The 18,480-nt window shown below is 43.3% G+C and overlaps 1 protein-coding gene across 1 annotated transcript in view; it reads right to left on the bottom strand.

Annotated features, from left to right (window-relative positions):
- The window catches only part of NBEA (neurobeachin), a 698,360-nt gene that overhangs the window by 454,451 nt on the left and 225,429 nt on the right, over positions 1-18,480 (bottom strand). Inside the window, exons 13-15 of the mRNA XM_056561916.1 lie at positions 16,584-16,752; positions 2,967-3,046; positions 1,008-1,070 (exon numbers count right to left, since the gene is read on the bottom strand). Coding sequence (XP_056417891.1) covers positions 1,008-1,070; positions 2,967-3,046; positions 16,584-16,752 — 312 coding nt within the window. The remainder of the gene's footprint in view (positions 1-1,007; positions 1,071-2,966; positions 3,047-16,583; positions 16,753-18,480) is intronic.

The raw sequence follows: 18,480 nt of genomic DNA, 5'->3' as shown, positions 1-18,480 counted from the left end.
AGATAATCAAAGGGGGAAAGGGGGGGGGGGGATTAGGTTAATGGGGTACTCCGGCTCTTAGACATCTTATCCCCTATTCAAAGGATAGGGGATAAGATGCCTGATCGCGGGGGTCCCGCCACTGGGGACCCCCATAAGCTTGCACGCGGCACCCTGTTTAAAATCAGTCCCCGGAGTGTGTTCGCTCCAGGTCTGATTACTGTCGATCACGGGGCCGGAACGTTGTGACGTCAAGGCTTCGCCCCGTGTGATGACACGCTCCGCACCCCTCAATGCAAGCCTATGGGAGGGGGCGTGTCAGCTGGCACGCCTCCTCCCATAGGTTTGCATTGAGGGGGCGGAGTGTGACATCACACGGGGCAGAGCCTTGACGTCACAACGTTCCGGCCCCGTGATCGACAGTAATCAGACCTGGAGCGAACACGCTCCGGGGACTGATTTTAAACGGGGTGCGGCGTGCAAGATCACGGGGGTCCCCAGCTGCGGAACCCCCGCGATCAGGCATCTTGTCCCCTATCCTTTGGATAGGGGATAAGATGTCTAAGGGCTGGAGTACCCCTTTAAGTGTATATTATATACTAGTAATCTCCAGATGTTGCAAAACTACAACATTATAGCCCAATTTAGTATGTCCAGTATTGATACAAAGCAATGCTGCTGCACATACATACAGAACACCAATGGACAGGGGACATCTTTGTGGAGAAACTTCTTACTGATACATGGGCATAGCTAAACTATCAACTACCAACAAATGTCACTATAGGTAAAAAAAAGTATCAGAATGGTAAAAACGTCTCAAATTAGAATATTCTTTTGTTTAAACTATTCCTGGTGGATTTTACAGTCAACCATAGAGTAGCAGAGACAGGAACCCTACAATGCTAACCAAATAATTGGGAAGCTCAGCTGCTACACATAACCTTCATACATTATATTATTGGTATAAAACTTTAATAATAAACCTGCAGACAAATAAACTGACAGTGCAGTAATACCGTGCATACCTCATGCATTGTCAGCAGGTAATTTAAAATGCTCTGTAGCTCATCTTCTTTGACCCCTCGATCCTGACAGAAAAAATATAAAACAAAATGTTATACACTGTAGGTAACATTTTATGAGACACAGCATAATACATACCCTTAATGTTTAGAGCCAGTATAATGAGGAAGCAGGACAATGACATTAACAGGCTGCAATATATGTGAGGCAGACCCATGCTGAGGAACTATGGCTCTATTTGCAAAGGAAGGTTTTATACATTTATGACTACTGTACTTGGACTGTAATAATGATGGATGCTGTAGGCATCTGTTATGGAAAGGACTTCTATAATGGCCAAATAATCAATATGAAGGTTTGCTATGCATGAATAGTCACTGCCTTTCAACAAAGCATAAATCAATGTTAAAAGTGAATATAAAAAACTAGAAAAGATAAATTAACAGCTCACTGAAGGATCAGCTTACATACTGCCCATACAAGTCTATGGAGAGAGGAAGTGACTTTACAGAGATGGAAGCAAACCAAGAGACTGCAGAGCTTACAGAAGCTTACTATATTAGATCTCACCCCAGTAAATTAATTCACGGCTTAGAACTGCTCTCTATTGTCATCCATGCTGCTTCTAAGGGTGTGCTTTAGGAAGATTGGGGAACACGATTCTCTCTTCTGTGTACATGCAGTCTATAGAAGACATTATAGCAGAAAGTCTCTGCCCACTAGCTCTGGGACAACTAAAAATTATGGATGAAATCAGCAGAGTAACAATCTGATGAAAAATGCCATGTTAAAGTTAGATAACAGCAAGAAGTAGTGTTACTCCTCATGTACACAAAGGGCAGCTTATCCTGAAAATTCCCCTGAAATGACAGGTACAGTCTGATAAATGAAAACTGAATTATGATTGGATGATACAGCCTTACCGCTATGCTCACTTTGTTCAGTATTTGGGCTAGAGTATTAAAATGTCTTTAGACTATTGTACCACCACCTCTATCTGTAACTTGATTTAGTCTAACATAGGAGCCAGAAGCTCTCAAAACATATCTGTTTAAAGCAGAACTGTCAGCAGGAAAACAGGGCTGGAAGTGCAGAGATATAAGCATTTTGTTATTATGTAAATGAGGCTCAAGTGAAAAGAGGGCTCAGGAAAGTCCAGCCCATGTGATCTAGAGCGGGAGGACATAGATGGGACTTATCTGGGCTCCTCCTATGCTGGGGAACACCCCCGAGCACTCAAGCCTCATTTGCTTATTACTAAAAGGCTTATTTCTTGCCGATGGATAGGACTATTGAGAGCCTGGAATTAAGATGACTAGCCCCATCTGGTATCTGCTTATTTAGTCCTGTTTTACTGCTGAAATGTCCTTATTAAGTAAAAACCTTTATTATTCATAAAGTAACAGTCCTCAAGCATTATTCGTCCTTTTGGACATGTATGAATAAACTGACAACTGAGTGTTACCATTTTCCTTGCCAATACAATGTGCCATTACACAGTCTGACAATGTAAGCACTGACTGGACCTATTGGCAAGAGGGCCACTGCGCATGTCGGGTGAAGACCAGTTAGGAGCGGCAGGGAGACCCGAGGGAGGGGGGATGAATATTCATAAGCGGCGGTGCTGACGTCACAGTGCCACTAGGCTCCTGAAAACCCTGCCCTTACCAGTTACAGTCACATTTGCATATATAGAAAAACTAAGATTGTGGGTGAATGGCTGGACGGATCCGGGATAGGTAGGGATCATATGAATCAGCGTCCCCCCCCCACACACACACACACTATCATGCGGGAGTGAACATGTGACAGCTTTCCTTTAAAGCTCAGTAAAGTTGGCCTCCTTTAATACTCCTTTTACACAATAGCCCTAAAATAAAGTCTAGTCTGACACAACCAACAGTTTCTATCATGCCTGCAAACTGACAAGAGTGAACACAATGAACATCATCACGGTTTACCTTAAGAATGAGTTGCTTCAGGAAAAGCAGCATAAACGCACGTAACGAAATTATTTCCTTTTGGGACGGTCTGGAGCCATCTAGAATAGAAAGAGTAAAATAGATGCATTATGTATTATACACCAGAAAGTAAAAAAAAAAATACAAAAAAGTTTTCTCTACTGCATCTTTCAGCACAATGGACTGGTCCTGAGGTATATTAGACCTTGCTTGTGATGCTATTCTCCCTGTAAACTACATTCACAATATTTACAGCTTATCTGATCATCCAACATTCTCGCATATGCAGTGTCCACACAGAGCTTGTAATGGTGACTATAAAGTCTAGTTTTTATCAGGCACAGTAAAATTATTTGATATAGAAACATCCACCATTCCTTAAAAGCAGTAAAGCACAGGGCATCCTACTATGTGAAATTAGTTATATCGCAGCTTCCTGACACTTTCCCAATGGCCTGTGGATGGGAAGTATTGCATACGTTGGATTTCATCCCAATCCTTAAGCTCTTGGGGAATAAAACCACCAAAGGAAAATTGGTGAGCATACTGTTAAAGGGGTACTCCACTGGCCACAGAACTAAATCTTCCGAGCACTGTTTTCATGCTGTGTGGGTTGGCCACACCCCCTCGTGATGTCACAGACACGCCCCCTCAATGCAAGTCTATGGGAGGGGGCGTGATGTCATGAGGGGGCTATGACGTCACAAGATCCTGGTGCCGTCTCCAGCATTGGGAACAAACTCTGAGCAGCGGAGTACCCCTTTAAGCTTAGAATGGAATTATGATTTTATAAATTTGCAATCCGCCATCAGCTAAGAGGCAAGTATAATTTCCTAAATCTCCCTACCAGCGATCTGCCAATGTCTGCAGCTCAGTGCCTGATATAGAGCTGACAGATTCCCTTTAAAGAATTAATAAGAGAATTTTAGACCTAAATACAAGATAACGAGAAAAGGTAGAGATTCAGTTTGAGATAAAAGTAAACTGACTGTAAGGACTTTATACATGGTCTGGCTATATCACATTATAATAACACAAAAGGACTGCCAGTGAGGTTTAACACTAAAAACAAATACACTGCTATCTACACAAAGTGCAAAGTGCTTGCTGTTTTATTAAACTCACATATACCAATTTCCATTTAACACGCAGATTTGCATGATCCAGTAGTAAAGCTTTCTTGCCTGCCCACAATAGTACAGATATACAGAGTTTATGACCAGCTCAGATATGACCAAACAATGTGCACTGTGAGATTCCATGTGTACTCAATGCACCAGATCACCAAAGACTTTATTCAGGTAAAATATGAAAGAAGAAAATCTACTGCCTTTTATATCTTCGTTCTACAAAACTCAGAACGTGTACAAGATTTAGCTAAATTTCCAATGCTTGGCTGCAGTACAACTTATTGTTATTCTCTAGGAGGTGCAACCATCTGTCAATTAGCAAGATGGAGAACAAGTCTTTATACTGGCATAATTGCAGGAGCATCGCTATAGAAACTACAAAGATGGCCGCTGTTCCTTTTCCTTGGTGGCTGTGAGGCCCAAAGGTCCCTTTGCCACATAAGGAGGCACCGGTGTTATAAAAGGCACATGGTAGGTGGGGGACGAACCCTATTTAAGATTTTGCCTCAGGGTCCAGAAGGTTCAAGTTTTCAGCCATTTAGTTACAGATAAATATTTGCTGGGGCTGTAAATGAATAGAGAAAAAAAAAGCCTTACTTACCAAACTGTGTCCCCCGCAGCTATCGTCCTGAAATGCTTCTGCCTTCTTCCTGCTTCTGACACTAGAGTTTGTGCAGGTTCTGATTGTGCCGCACAGCCAATCACTGGACACAGCAGTGTCGCATCTCAACCAGAGTATATTGACTATGTACTAGTGGAAAGATGTTCACAAAGGGCATACCATGCCCAACCATAAGTCAACATGGGAGACCACCTACATAAGACTGGCCAGACACTGGTTTAGCCAGCAATACAAGCTTAATACAAGGCCAGCTTTTGTTTTAAGAGGGGTGTCTTTATGAGGCAAACCCTTTAAAGGGATCCTGTCACCATAAAATACTGTTTTATCTATCTCTATATATATATATATATATATATATATATATATATATATATATAAATTAGTTTTGTGGGCAGCAATGAAGAATAGCATACTTGATTGACTGAAAACCTGTTGTTTTGGGCTAATTAGTCATGTGGGCATTCTCATTTAATGACTGACAGCCTTCCATGTATAAGCATAAATACACTGCTCAAAAAAAAAAGATAACACTTAAACAACACAATGTAACTCCAAGTCAATCACACTTCTGTGAAATCACACTGTCCACTCAGGAAGCAACACTGATTGACAATCAAGTGGACATGCTGTTGTGCAAATGGAACAGACAACTTGTGGAAATTATAGGCAATTAGCAAGACACCCCTAATAAAGGAGTGGTTCTGCAGGTGGTGACCACAGACCACTACTCAGTCCCTATGCTTCCTTGCTGATGTTTTGGTCACTTTTGAATGCTGGCGGTGCTTTCACTCTAGTGGTAGCATGAGACGGAGTGTACAACCCACACAAATGGCTCAGGTAGTGCAGCTCATCCAGGATGGCACATCAATGTGAGCTGTGGCAAGAAGGTTTGCTGTGTCTGTCAGCAAAGTGTCCAGAGCATGGAGCGCTACCAGGAGATAGGTCATTACATCAGGAGAAGTGGAAGAGGCAGTAGGAGGGCAACAACCCAGCAGCAGGACCACTACCTCCACCTTTGTGCAAGAAGGAGCAGGAGGAGCACTGCTAGAGCCCTGCAAAATTACCTCCAGCAGGCCACAAATGTGCATGTGTCCACTGAAACGGTCAGAAACAGACTCCATGAGGGTGGTACGAGGGCCTAGCGTCCACAAGTGGGGGTTGTGCTTACAGCCCAACACCGTGCATGACGTTTGGCATTTGTCAGAGAACACCAAGATTGGCAAATTCGCCACTGGCGCCCTGTGTCACAGATGAAAGCAGGATCACACTGAGCACATGTGACAGACGTCTGGAGACGCTGTGGAGAACGTTCTGCTGCCTGCAACATCCTCCAGCGTGACCGGTTTGGTGGTGAGTCAGTAATGGTGTGGGGTGGCATTTCTTTGGGGGGGGGGCGAGCAGCCCTCCATGTGCTTGCCAGAGGTAGCCTGACTGCCATTAGGTACCGAGATAAGATCCTCAAACCCCTTGTGAGACCGTATGCTGGTGCGGTTGACCCTGGGTTAATGCAAGACAATGCTAGACCTCATGTGGCTGGAGTGTGTCAGCAGTTCCTCCAAGAGAAAGGCATTGATGCTATGGACTGTCCCGCCCATTCCCCTGACCTGAATCCGATTGAGCACATCTGGGACATCATGTCTCGCTCCATCCACAAACGCCACGTTGCACCACAGACTGTCCAGGAGTTGGCGGATGCTTTAGTCGAGGGTCTGGGAGGACCTCCCTCAGGAGACCATCCACCCCCTCATCAGGAGCATGCCCAGGTGTTGTAGGGAGGTCATACGGGCACGTGGAGGCCACACACACTACTCAGCCTCATTTTGACTTGTTTTAAGGACATTACATCAAAGTTGGATCAGCCTGTAGTGTGGTTTTCAGAGTGTGACACCATATCCAGACCTCCATGGGTTGATAAATTTGATTTCCATTGATAATTTTTGTAAAGACGAAGTACTTCATTCAATTAGTTCATTCATTCAGATCTAGGATGTGTTATCTTAGTGTTCTCTCGGTGTCAGTCCACCCATTGGACACCTGAGCACCTAAAAAATTACAATGAATTATTTAATGCTCATAGCGCACTTTACTTGGCTCTCTAATATCATTTGACAGACATTCTCTTAGCATTAGATATGTAAACTTGGCAACCCTGGACTTCCTGCAATAATCTGCCTATGTATCTGTACCATTAGTCCAATACCCTAGAATAACCACCAAATCAAGTAAAAACATTCTATAGTATTCCTATTCAGTGTTTAAATATTTACTGACCAATGCTGTCGTATTTTACCATTTTACAGTTTATTTGTTTATCTAGCCAGATTACTGAAAGACATTTACAGTAAAGATGCAGCAGCCGTGCCTGGGATATTTAACACAGCGATAGTTTGTAGTCTTATTCCATGAGAACAATTTTATGGCCAATTTAACAGGACGTACAAACATCTCTGCAGTAAGGTTTCCTATATCTCTGAATCCCACAAATCAGCTCTAGGGAGCCTTTCTGAGGTCAGCAAAGCATTAAACAAACAAATCTCAGAACTAGCTGGACTGTTATTAAAATGTCAGCAAAAATGATTCTTTCACCAAAATCCATGATTCAAGCCCAACTTCAGCTAATACATTGGAGCAATAGGCATTTCCAGGTCTAAAATGACACATCAGCAATGCAAATAGTGAAATATGCAACCAGTAAAAAATTAATGATAATAATAAAAATGTTACACTATATTATTTTATTAATACAAATTCCATTAAAGGGGGTCTTTCGGAAAAATGTTAATGGCTTATCCTTTGGACAACCCAATCTTGTGTAAAGGGCAACAACATGACTCATTCGTACGTGTGGTTGTGCCTGGCATTGCAGCTCAGCCCCCTTCAATCTGAACTTTTATTCAGCCAATCGGTGGGGGTTTTGGGGTAAGATCACCATTAATCAAATATTGATGGACTAAAAAGTTCTTCCAGGAAAAAAAAACATTGATGGCTTATTCTTAGTATAGGCCATCAATGTGTGATCAGTCAGAATATAACCTATTGAACTCCACCAATCTGATTTGTTAAAAGGAACCAGTCACCAGGTTTAGGCTGGGTTCACACCACGTTTTTGCAAAACAGTTCCCGTATACCGTAAACCGTACGGAACCATATTGAAAACCGTATGCATTGACTCTCCTTTGAAAACCAGATGCCAAAAGATGCATCCGGTTGTGTCCGTTTTGCATCCTGTATGGTTGTGTCTGTTTTTTCCCGTACCTAAAACCGTAGCCTACCAAGGTTTTTGGTCCGGGTGAAAAACCGTATTGAAACGTATACTTTTTTTTTTTTTAACATGGGAGTCAACAGAAACCATACAGAACTGTATGAGCATACCGTTCCATCAGGTTTTCACCATACGGATTTTGACTTTGCACAGTTTTTTTTTTTTGGGGGGAATTTTAATCAAACAAGTGAAACTTTATTCATATTGGAGCGAAAAGTTGAAAACATATACGTTTTTTTTCTTAAAAAATAAATGCAACCGGACATAATTTTTTAACCGTATACGGATAAAAATTTGTACACGTTTTGATACAGTTTAGTCAGGTTTTGAGGAATCTGTTTTTTTATCAAAAACCTGATATGGGAACTGTATTGCAAAAACGTGGTGTGAACCCAGCCTTAGCTCTATTTAACTGTCGGCAACACATTCTACATCATAATAATGATTTCTACTATAACCATATGTCCCCATGACCATCCTCCAAAAGGAAAAAAAAAATGTTGTAAAACTCCCTCACGCTGTATGATTATAAGAGTTAAGTAGTCATATGGGCATGTGGTATCCCGAAGTAGTCACCATGCCGCTTGGCTGAAATCTATTCATTCCCTAATCACACCTACTCAGGTATGATTAGGCAAGACTGACACCAAGTCTTCTGCAAACCAAGAAGTGGTGATCTTCAGGCTACCAGAGCATGGCAAACATCTGTAAGACACAACCCAATAAGTACACGGGAGAGTTTACAGTTCCTCTTCACTATGAAGAATGGGCAGGATGACACACGCAGGGTAGAAAACAATAGTTTATGATGTAGAACGTGTTGTTAACATATATTTGGGGTAAAATCTGGTCACAGGATCCCTTTAAAGGAATGCAGCAATGACTTGTTCAGAGACGTGTCTGTGTCTGGTATTGCAATTAGGCCCCTTCAATCAAACTACCTCATTCTGCGGATTGGTGGCCAGTGACCAACGGATTGGTGGCCAGTGACCAACTATTTGATAGCTAAAAACCATTCAATTCCCGAATTGTGCTTTTGTTTAAAAACAGTGTTAAGACCTGTCCCATAGCCACAAACTGATTTTGGGTGACCATTAATCAGCTGTTAACTGCAAAAACATTAAGTGCACATATATGGCCTGCAGTGTCTGTACCATGAGAGACTATGTTTCAGAGCCAAACATGAAGATCTTGATAAAAATATTATAGATCCCTACCAGATAAGTAAGTGTCTTAAAGGAGGTGCCTCTTTTTAGGTGCTCTCAGAAGTGGAGGAATCACAGAATTGGAGGTCCATGTGTACCTGACAAAACAGCCAACATGTACTATTGCATTCACCATGTGGCACCCGCAGTAGGAGAATTCTATGGCCGAATTAACCTTCCCGCAGTTACAATGGCTATTCACCAAAGTGACTTTATTTAGTTTTATAGTGGGTTGTCTAAAGACAACAACACCATTCTGTAATAATAAGATATAATATTCCTGAAAAGAAATCACAAGTATCTTCTAAATTAAATACAGCACCTATGGAAGCCTCCTTGAATGGCCCTTAAAGGAGATATCCAGTGATGAAAAACGTATCCCCTATCCTAAGGATAGGGGATAAGTTTTAGATGGCGGGGGGTCCGACCACAGGGGCTTCGTACGGTGGTCGACACCCACTATCTGACCAGCAAGCCGGGGCCCCATATAGGAGATAGCGGGGGACCCCAGCAGTAGGACCCCCCGCGATCTAAAACTTATCCACTATCCTTAGGATAGGGGATAACTTTTTCAGCACTGGACTACCCCTTTAAGAAACAAACTCCATACTGCAATGTCTAGAAGGTGAGAACAGGACAACATCCTGCAGTGACTTCTTGTGCCTAAACACAAGCCGTGCTTTAAAAAAGCAAATAAATGACAAAATATTCTCAGAAGGGAACAATTGTGGGAAAGTCCCATAAACGTAAATAAGACATTTCCCTAAATTTATGAGCAAAAACAATTGGATTCTGTGAGAAGTTAAAAGGGAGTCAGTTAAAGGGGTACTCCGGTGAAAACCTTTTTTCTTTTAAATCAACTGGTGGCAGAAAGGTAAACATATTTGTAAATTACTTCTATTAAAAAATCTTAATCCTTCCTGTACTTATTAGCTGCTGAATACTACAGAGGAAATTCTTTTCTTTTTGGAATGCTCTCTGATGACATCAAGAGCACAGTTCTGTCTGCTGACGTTATAATAATAATAATAATAATGCTTTATTTATTGTTGTCCCTAGTGGGATTTGAACCTAAGTCCCTAGCACTGCAAGGCAGCAGTGCTAACCACTGAGCCACCAGGCTGCCCTTAGCATACATCAGCTATGCATAGTTGCTAAAATGGACGGAGATGTCAGAAGAGAGCACTGTGCTCGTGATGTCATCAGTGTTCCAAAAAAAAAAAAGGAATTTCCTCTGTAGGTTTTCACCGGAGTACCCCTTTAAGAAAGCAGCGGCCAAGACATTAAAAATGACAACCTTGTCCTAAATACACACAGAGGCGGTATAAGAGGAACATAAAGTAGTGAATGTATCCATTGGCCATCACTCTGCTGGCTGGAGGCGAGTGCGCCCAGGCTTACAACCACAGAGATTTCTATTTGCTTTTCCTCGCAGCCCTGGAATATCCATATTGTTGTAAGAAGCAATGTGCTTGTTTGGTTAAGTATGTGAGAGCAGCAGACAGGAATCTGGTTATAAACTAAGGTATTCATCCACATCTAGCAAGTGAATAAAGGTAAAGTGATCAAATCCATCTATGTTTGAAATGCTTAGTGTGAACCTGTCAACCCGGCATGGAGGAAGCCATTCTGTGAACATGAATAAAAATACATAGTGTTATTCTTCTTCAGGGAACATGAATATGTAGTGTAGTCGTATAGCCGTGTTTAAAAGAGAAACACACAGAGTGGCTGAGCTTCAAATGGAAAAAATAAATATCATAGTATGTCATATACCTTAAAGGGGTATTCCGAGCAAAAAACATCTTATCCCCTATACAAAGGATAGGGGATAAGATGTCTGATTTCGGGGGCCCGCCGCTGGGATCCCTGCGATCTCCCTGCAGCACCCGCATTCTATACAGGGCTACGTCTCCAGTTTCAGAAACCTCTGGGTTTCGGGGACTGGAGACGTGGCGTAACACCACGCCCACTTCTATTCATGTCTATGGGAGGGGGCATGACGGTCATTATGCCCCCTCCCATAGACATGAATGAAGGGGGCGTGGCATTACGTCACAAGGGGCGTGATGTTACGTCACATCTCCAGTTTCGGAAACCCAGAGGTTTCCAAAATGGAGACGCAGCCCCGCATGGAAACAGACATCCTATCCCCTATCCTTTGGATAGGGGATAAATAGTTTTTGCCCAGAATACCCCTTTAAAGGTTATGGACACCATAGCAATGAGAAAGTGTCTAATAAATACCATAAGTCCACCAAATGGGTTTCTACTCTCTTAGCGATAGTGATAAAAGCAGGAAGGAGGTTACACACCCCCTCAGATTGTGGTCAGGGGGGATAGAATTCTTGGGGAACTTAATTTTAATAGTAGAAGTGACTATGAGGTAATGGGCAGGATTATATAGTCAGGGAGTTAGTATTAGGCATACACGCTGCTCAATGTAAAATATTCACACCATAACTTTATAACCCACCCATCACCTAATATTTACTTCCATTACTAAATTAAAAAGGAGTTGTGAAAACTATCTTATCCAGTATCCACAGAAAGGGTGGATTCCATTTTCTCTTTATTCCATTTTCTCTTTGTCGATGCCCTAGAAATGAATGGAGCTCATGCCATCTACGACATGGCGTCCCATTCTGGAGATTGCGGGGGGTCCCAGCAGTTAGATCCCTGCGATTAGCTACTTATCCACCATACTGTGGAGAAGGCATAAGATAGTTTTCACCGAACAAGCCCTTTAAAGGGGTACTCCACTGGCCAGCATTCAGAAGTAAATGTTCCGAAAGCCGTTTTCGCACTGTGGGGGTCGGCCATGCCACTCGTGACTTCATGACCACGCCCCCTCAATATAAGTCAATGGGAGGAGCATGACGGCTTGACTGATTTCCTGAATTGTCAGACAAACCATAAACCCTTATATCTCAGGAAAGGAAGGTGTATCAACAAACTGTAAATGGATGTGTGTCCAGGTCACTCTAAGCTATTTATTGACAGTAAAATATCTCTTTTTGGAGGGTTTGCCACAGGTCTTCTTTAAAAAGAACATCCAAAACACAGCCCCCTTATAATAGCAAGGAAAACACGGCACAGGCAGAAGAATAGCTGGCTGCATTTTTAAGGTGGTATCCATGATGCCCCTACACGACTGAACACTAGAACATCATGACTTGGAGGAAGTAGTATGATAAAGATTTTAGGACCCCAACACAAGCAGAAAAAGCGCCTTATTGACATTAACTATTATACGTTTTTTTTGTTACGCAAAGTAAAAATCAATGACTGTTCAAAACAATTCAGACAAAAGTTTCCTAATGTCAAGAAATTGCTGCATTACTCTTTAGAGCTGTCTATAAAGATAAATGGCCTCAGAGAACATCCCACGCTTTCATTTATTAAGAATCCTAAGACAAATCTTCACTTTCGACTTCCTTCAAGTAAGACTTTTTTTCTCTACACTTCTGTAGGAGGAAAAGCAAACAGGACACATTTTTGATTATTACTGCTGCTAAAAGCAACCCAGTATCCCTTGAGCATTATGATACAATGTACTATATATTTTAGCCTCAAAGAAACAACAGCATGTAAGGCAAGACACCAAGAACTGAACAGATGGCGCTGCTAGCAGATTTTACAACCTCAGGAAAATGACATGGCGGCTCCCACTGTAAAAGACGTGCCATAGGTACTCCGCAACTAAAAGGGGTTCTCCAGTATTAGTCATTTAGTCTAAGAAAAGGAATCTACAGCTACAATACACAACTAAGAGCAATTATCAAAGTGCATATACCCTGTTTCCCCTAAAATAAACCATACCCCGAAAGTAAGCCCTAGCAGGATTATCAGGGTGGGCTGCAATATAAGCCCTACCACGAAAATAAGACCTAGGCCAGGGGTAATCAACTGGCAGACCGTGGTCCAGATCCGGACCGTGGCCGCCAGTAATGCCCGCAGATTTCCCAAACCCACCCACCCCCTCCCCTTGGCAGGTCCCACGGCAAGTTACCGTAAGTGAGCCGGGTCACGGACTCTGTCGCTTTAAAACGTCACGGACGTGTCCCTGCCCCCGCCTGCTAAGCAACAGAAGGAGATCCCGCCACCACCGAGAGCTGCAGCTTCCGTACAGTACAAGTTGCGGACGTTACCGTGTGAAGGTAGGGAAGTGCTGGTCTCCGCTGGGGATGAAATGTGTACCGTAGTTTATTATGGCAGAGAGGTGGGGGGCACTGTAGGAGTATGGAGGACCATGGGGGAAGGGGAGGATGTGGGGCTGTAGCAGTGTGGAGGATGGGGGACTGTAGGAGTGTGGAGGATGGGGGGCTGCAGGAGTGTGGAGGATGGGGGGCTGTAGCAGTGTGGAAGATGGGGCGGTGCTGCATCCTCCACACTGCTACGGCCCCCCATCCTACACACTGCTACAGACCCCCATCCTCCACACTGCTACAGCCCCCCATGTTGTTCAAGGTACATACCGTAAATAAATAAGCCCTACCCTGAAAATAAGCCCTAGTGTGTTTTTTGTGACTAAAATTAATATAAGACCCGGTCTTATTTTCGGAGAATCACGGTAGTAGGCACTATAGTAGTGATAGTAGTAGAAGCGATAAATCGAATTTGCTCTGAATTGGCCATTGAATCTAAATTGAAACTGATGTCAGATTCAAGTAAATTGTCAATTGCCGATCAACCAACGATTGGCCGCAGTGGTGTCCTGCCTCGGCTATATGACATATTGAGTTCAGCCCCAGTCGCACTCCTCTTCTCGGTTCTGGGGCACAATATGTGCCATTGCCACTCATTGGAATACAGGACACGACTGCGGCCAGTCATTAGCTAAACCGCAATTGACATATGGACCAGAGAGCACTGGAGACCAGGAGCAGCGTTACCAGAGGCATTCCATTCAAGCAGGCAGCCTGGGCAGCATTTAAAAAAACAACAACTTCCTAATAGAGTACTCCTTCAAATAGGCACAGGGAGAATCAAAAACCTTTTATATGTTGCACATCTTGGCAAAACATTAACCTTTCTAATATTGTTCATGAAAATTCTCGCTCTCATTTTGAATTTGAAAATTATGGCTTATAAATAAGACCACTAGGGGGTCCCCATACCATCCAGGACAAAGTCCCGTGAGTGAAGGTGAGACAAGTACAGTGGTCCCTCAGCATACGATGGTAATCCGTTCCAAACGGACCATCGTTTGTTGAAACCATCGCATGTTGAGGGATCCGTGCAATGTAAAGTATAGGACAGTGGTCTACAACCTGCGGACCTCCAGATGTTGCAAAACTACAACAACCAGCATGCCCGGACAGCCGTTGGCTGTCCGGGCATGCTGGGTGTTGTGGTTTTGCAACATCTGGAGGTCCGCAGGTTGAAGACCACTGTTAGAGGAAGTTGTACTCACCTGTCCCCGCCGCTCCGGACCGTCACCGCTTGTCACCGCTGCCCGGGATGTCGCCGTCCATCGCTGTCGCCGCGTCCCCGAGGTGTCCCTGACGCTCCGGCAAGGCTTCTGCTTCCCCGGCATCCGCACGCTCCGTCGCCGCCATCACGTTGTTACGCACGCCGCTCCTATTGGATGACAGGACGGCGTGCGCAGCGACGTGATGACGTCGATGGAGAGCGCCGACAATGCAGGAGATCCCGAAGAGGACGCGCCGGAGCCCCAAGGACAGATAAGAGACATCACCGAAGCTCATTGGGCACTGTAAACGGCTATCCGGTGGCAGCTGAAGCAGTCAGCGCTGCCGGATAGCCGTTTATGTGATGGCCCCGACATAAAAAAGCATCGTATGTTGATGCTGCCTTCAACATGCGATGGCCTCTGTCGGGGCCATCGTAAGTCGAGGGGTCACTGTACTCATCTGTGCTGACTCCTGACTATCAGATTCCTGTCTGAAAACAGAGAGGAGGGGGTTACAGATCAGCCTGCAGTGGCTGGATGAAGAGAAGAGACTCAGCACAGCAGACTCAGGGAGGAAATTAATTGCGTGGGGAGTGAGGGTGGGTTCAGTTCTTGCCTCGGACACACCTCTTCCTGAGCAATGGATGTAAGGATGAATGAGCAGCAAAACAGAGGGATTTGTTAGCCAAATACAGAAGCTAGACACAAAAAAAAAAAGACATGTAAAGCATCTTCATGACCAAGTGAGTAACATATATAAGCATAATTTTTTTTGCTGTGATGTGACAGGTATGCTTTAAGTAGTAACATACAACTTGTTCAATAAGCTTCATTTCATGCTGCCACTTATCCCGATAGATGAGTAAAAACAGAAACATGACTGGTTAAAGTGATTGTCTACAAACCCTACTAAACAGAGAAAAGTTCCAATCTCCGTGGGGGCCTCTTGAGTATCAGATTGTGTCAAGGATCAGACTATGATGTGCGACTAGGATGTGTAAACATATTGCTGGGGATTTATCAAAGTTGTCTATTTTCCGCATCAATATAGACCAACCTACAGAGGGTTAGGCTGATGTATTGTGCACTTAATTTATCAAAAGGTGCACAGCTCTGGATAAATTCTGCGCACAGACTTTGGGATCTATGGTTTAAACTGTATTTAAACCTGCTTCAGCATGGTCTGACATTTCAGGGTACTTTGGCGCGATGCGACTTATTGCCAAAAAGTCGCTATTGATAAATTCAGCACCAATGCATTTTCTGTCTAAAATAGCCTTGAATGCATCATGTACTAAAAATCCTCTAAAGCAATAGTCGCACATATTTAGACTGCGACTTTCTGTGTGACGGGGAAAAAACTGTCTAAATCCTTTGATAAATATCCCCCATTGTGTCAAGGATCAGACTATGTTAAATTTTAATGTTCAATCCTATTATTCTTAGACATAAGCTCCCGCCAGTGCGGTCTGTCTGCAGCAAACTCCTCTGTCCACATTAAATGCACATGCCGAGCATGTATTTGCCTGGAGGAATAGCTATTGGATAAGGTACCTATGTGGGCACTTTTCGAATCCATTAAATGGTTACTGTCATTAAAATCAAACCTCTTGACATGTTGCCCATGTCTTACTCCTGAGACCCACTACAATCACAAGGTAAAGCTGGGGAAGTTTGCGGCAGCACACTGCTAACTCCCCAGGCTGTCAATCAAATCCGACCTTTTCACTATAGAAGTCTATGCAGCAAAAAGGTCAGATCTGCCTAATACTCTGCTTATAAGCACAAATGCTAGGCAACATAGAAAAAGTTTTTAAATAAAATTAATCTTTTAAAGAAGAAACACAAGCCATGACACCAGTGTGAACAATAATACTAATGCTTACTTTAGACACTAACTGCAAAGTGTCATTCTTTATAATAAGAGCTCTAAGAAAGAAGACACATGGTAGATATTTTACAGCTCATAAGAAAGAACTTACCCAGCCCCTTAGGATTGATCCCACTACTGTCTGCAGGATTCACGACCCAGTAGTAATATTTCAGCGTGTGCATTAGCTGTAATACTGTTCCCACCCTACGGATGGTGGTGTATATTGTGGCAGTGCCGATAAACTCAGCTGATAAGTAGGTGTACAGTGAAAGCTGCACCTGGAATAAAGTGGAAAAAGAAAAAAAAACATGAAATGTCTTCCTTATAGTTAAAATTATCCTATATAAATCAGTATAAGATCTAATATTGTAAACTTTTCTGGATTATAGGAACCAGGAACTAAGCTCTGATAAATATCTGAGGAGCGCTGATAACCTGCACTAACAATCCAAGAAAGAAGCTACAGAATTCTAACTAAAGCTTAATGGGGTACTCCACCCCTAGGCATCTTATCCCCTATCCAACGGGTAGGGGATAAGATGTCTGATCGCGGGGGTCCCGCCGCTGGGGACCCCCTGTGATCTCTGCTGCGGAAGCCCAGACATCCGATGAACGGAGCGAACTTCACTCCATGCCGGATGACTAGCAGTGCAGCGCTAGAGGCTCGTGATGTCACTGAGAGGGTGTGGCGTGGCCATTACTTCACGAGCCTCCTGCGCCGCAGTCAGTGTTCTATACTAACACCGGGTGCTGCAGGGATAGAGGAAAATATGCCATGGGGCAGAGTACCCCTTTAAAGCAGTTAATTTTTAGCAAGAATAAAACAGGAGTGGCACAACAGAGCTATAAGAAAACATGCTGCAGAATTGTTATTTAAATGTGGTTATCCAGGGTTAGAAAAACAGAGCTAATTTCTTTCAAAAACAGCTCCAGGTCTGTCCCCAGGTTGTGTGTGGTATTACAACTTGGTTCCATTCACTTCAATGGAACTGAGCTGCAGAATCAAACCCAACCTGGAGACAGACGGGGAGCAGTTTTTGGAAGAAATTAGCTCTGTTTTCTATTTCTGGATAACCCCTTTAACGGGAAATTCTATTATTTAGTAAAATAGGTCAGGAGAGGCCAAATGTCCTCTTTAAACATGGTTTAAATTGTAAGATTTCCTTCTTTCAAATTCTCAGCTTAAAAGTAACATGTTCATTTAGTATGAATTAGCCCAGCAGCGGGACCACCGAGATCTCCGGCGCGGCACCCCAGTCATCTGTGCATGGCGCTCCGTGCCGGATGACTGGCAACTACAGCGGCTACGCACCCTCCATTCAAGTCTATGGGGGTAGGCGTGACGGCTACATACTAGCTGTCACTCCCCCTCACAGACATGAATGGAGAGGGCGTGACGTGACGTCCCTAGTGGCGGTACCCCCGCGATCAGATATCTTATCCACTATCCATTAGATAAGGGATAGAATGTTTTTCAGTGGAGTACCCCCAGAATACCATAATATTACAGGCCTGCTTCAATTTTACAAACCAGCGGCACATCCTGATATCTGCAATGCAGAAGTCTGCCGCGTATGAATAGAGTTTTTTAATACCCCATTTACACATATTAATGGGGGAGATTTATCATTATCAGTGCATAGGAAAAGTTGCCAGTTGCCCATGGCAACCAATCAGATCACTTCTTTCATTTCTCAGAGGCCTTTTCAAAAAATAAAAGAAGGGTTCTGATTGGTTGCTATGGGCAACTTTTCCTACGCACTGGCTATGATAAATTTCCCCAATTGTCCTGTAATGTGCAGTGGATTTTTGGTGTAATGTTAGCACTAAAACACCACAGCACATAGCATCTGAAGCTTATTTAATTTGGTTCAGAATTCCATTAAAAGTTAAAGGGTACCTCTCATCAAATAAACTTTTGATATATTTTAGATTAATGAATGTTGAATAACTTTCCAATAGCATGTTCATGAAAAATATGCTTCTTTCTATTGTATTTTTCCCGA

This window comes from Hyla sarda, chromosome 2 (genome assembly GCF_029499605.1).
Source record: "Hyla sarda isolate aHylSar1 chromosome 2, aHylSar1.hap1, whole genome shotgun sequence".
Classification (NCBI taxonomy): domain Eukaryota; kingdom Metazoa; phylum Chordata; class Amphibia; order Anura; family Hylidae; genus Hyla; species Hyla sarda.
The sequence above is the reverse complement of the archived record's forward strand: the minus strand, read 5'-3'. Positions and strand labels throughout refer to the sequence as shown.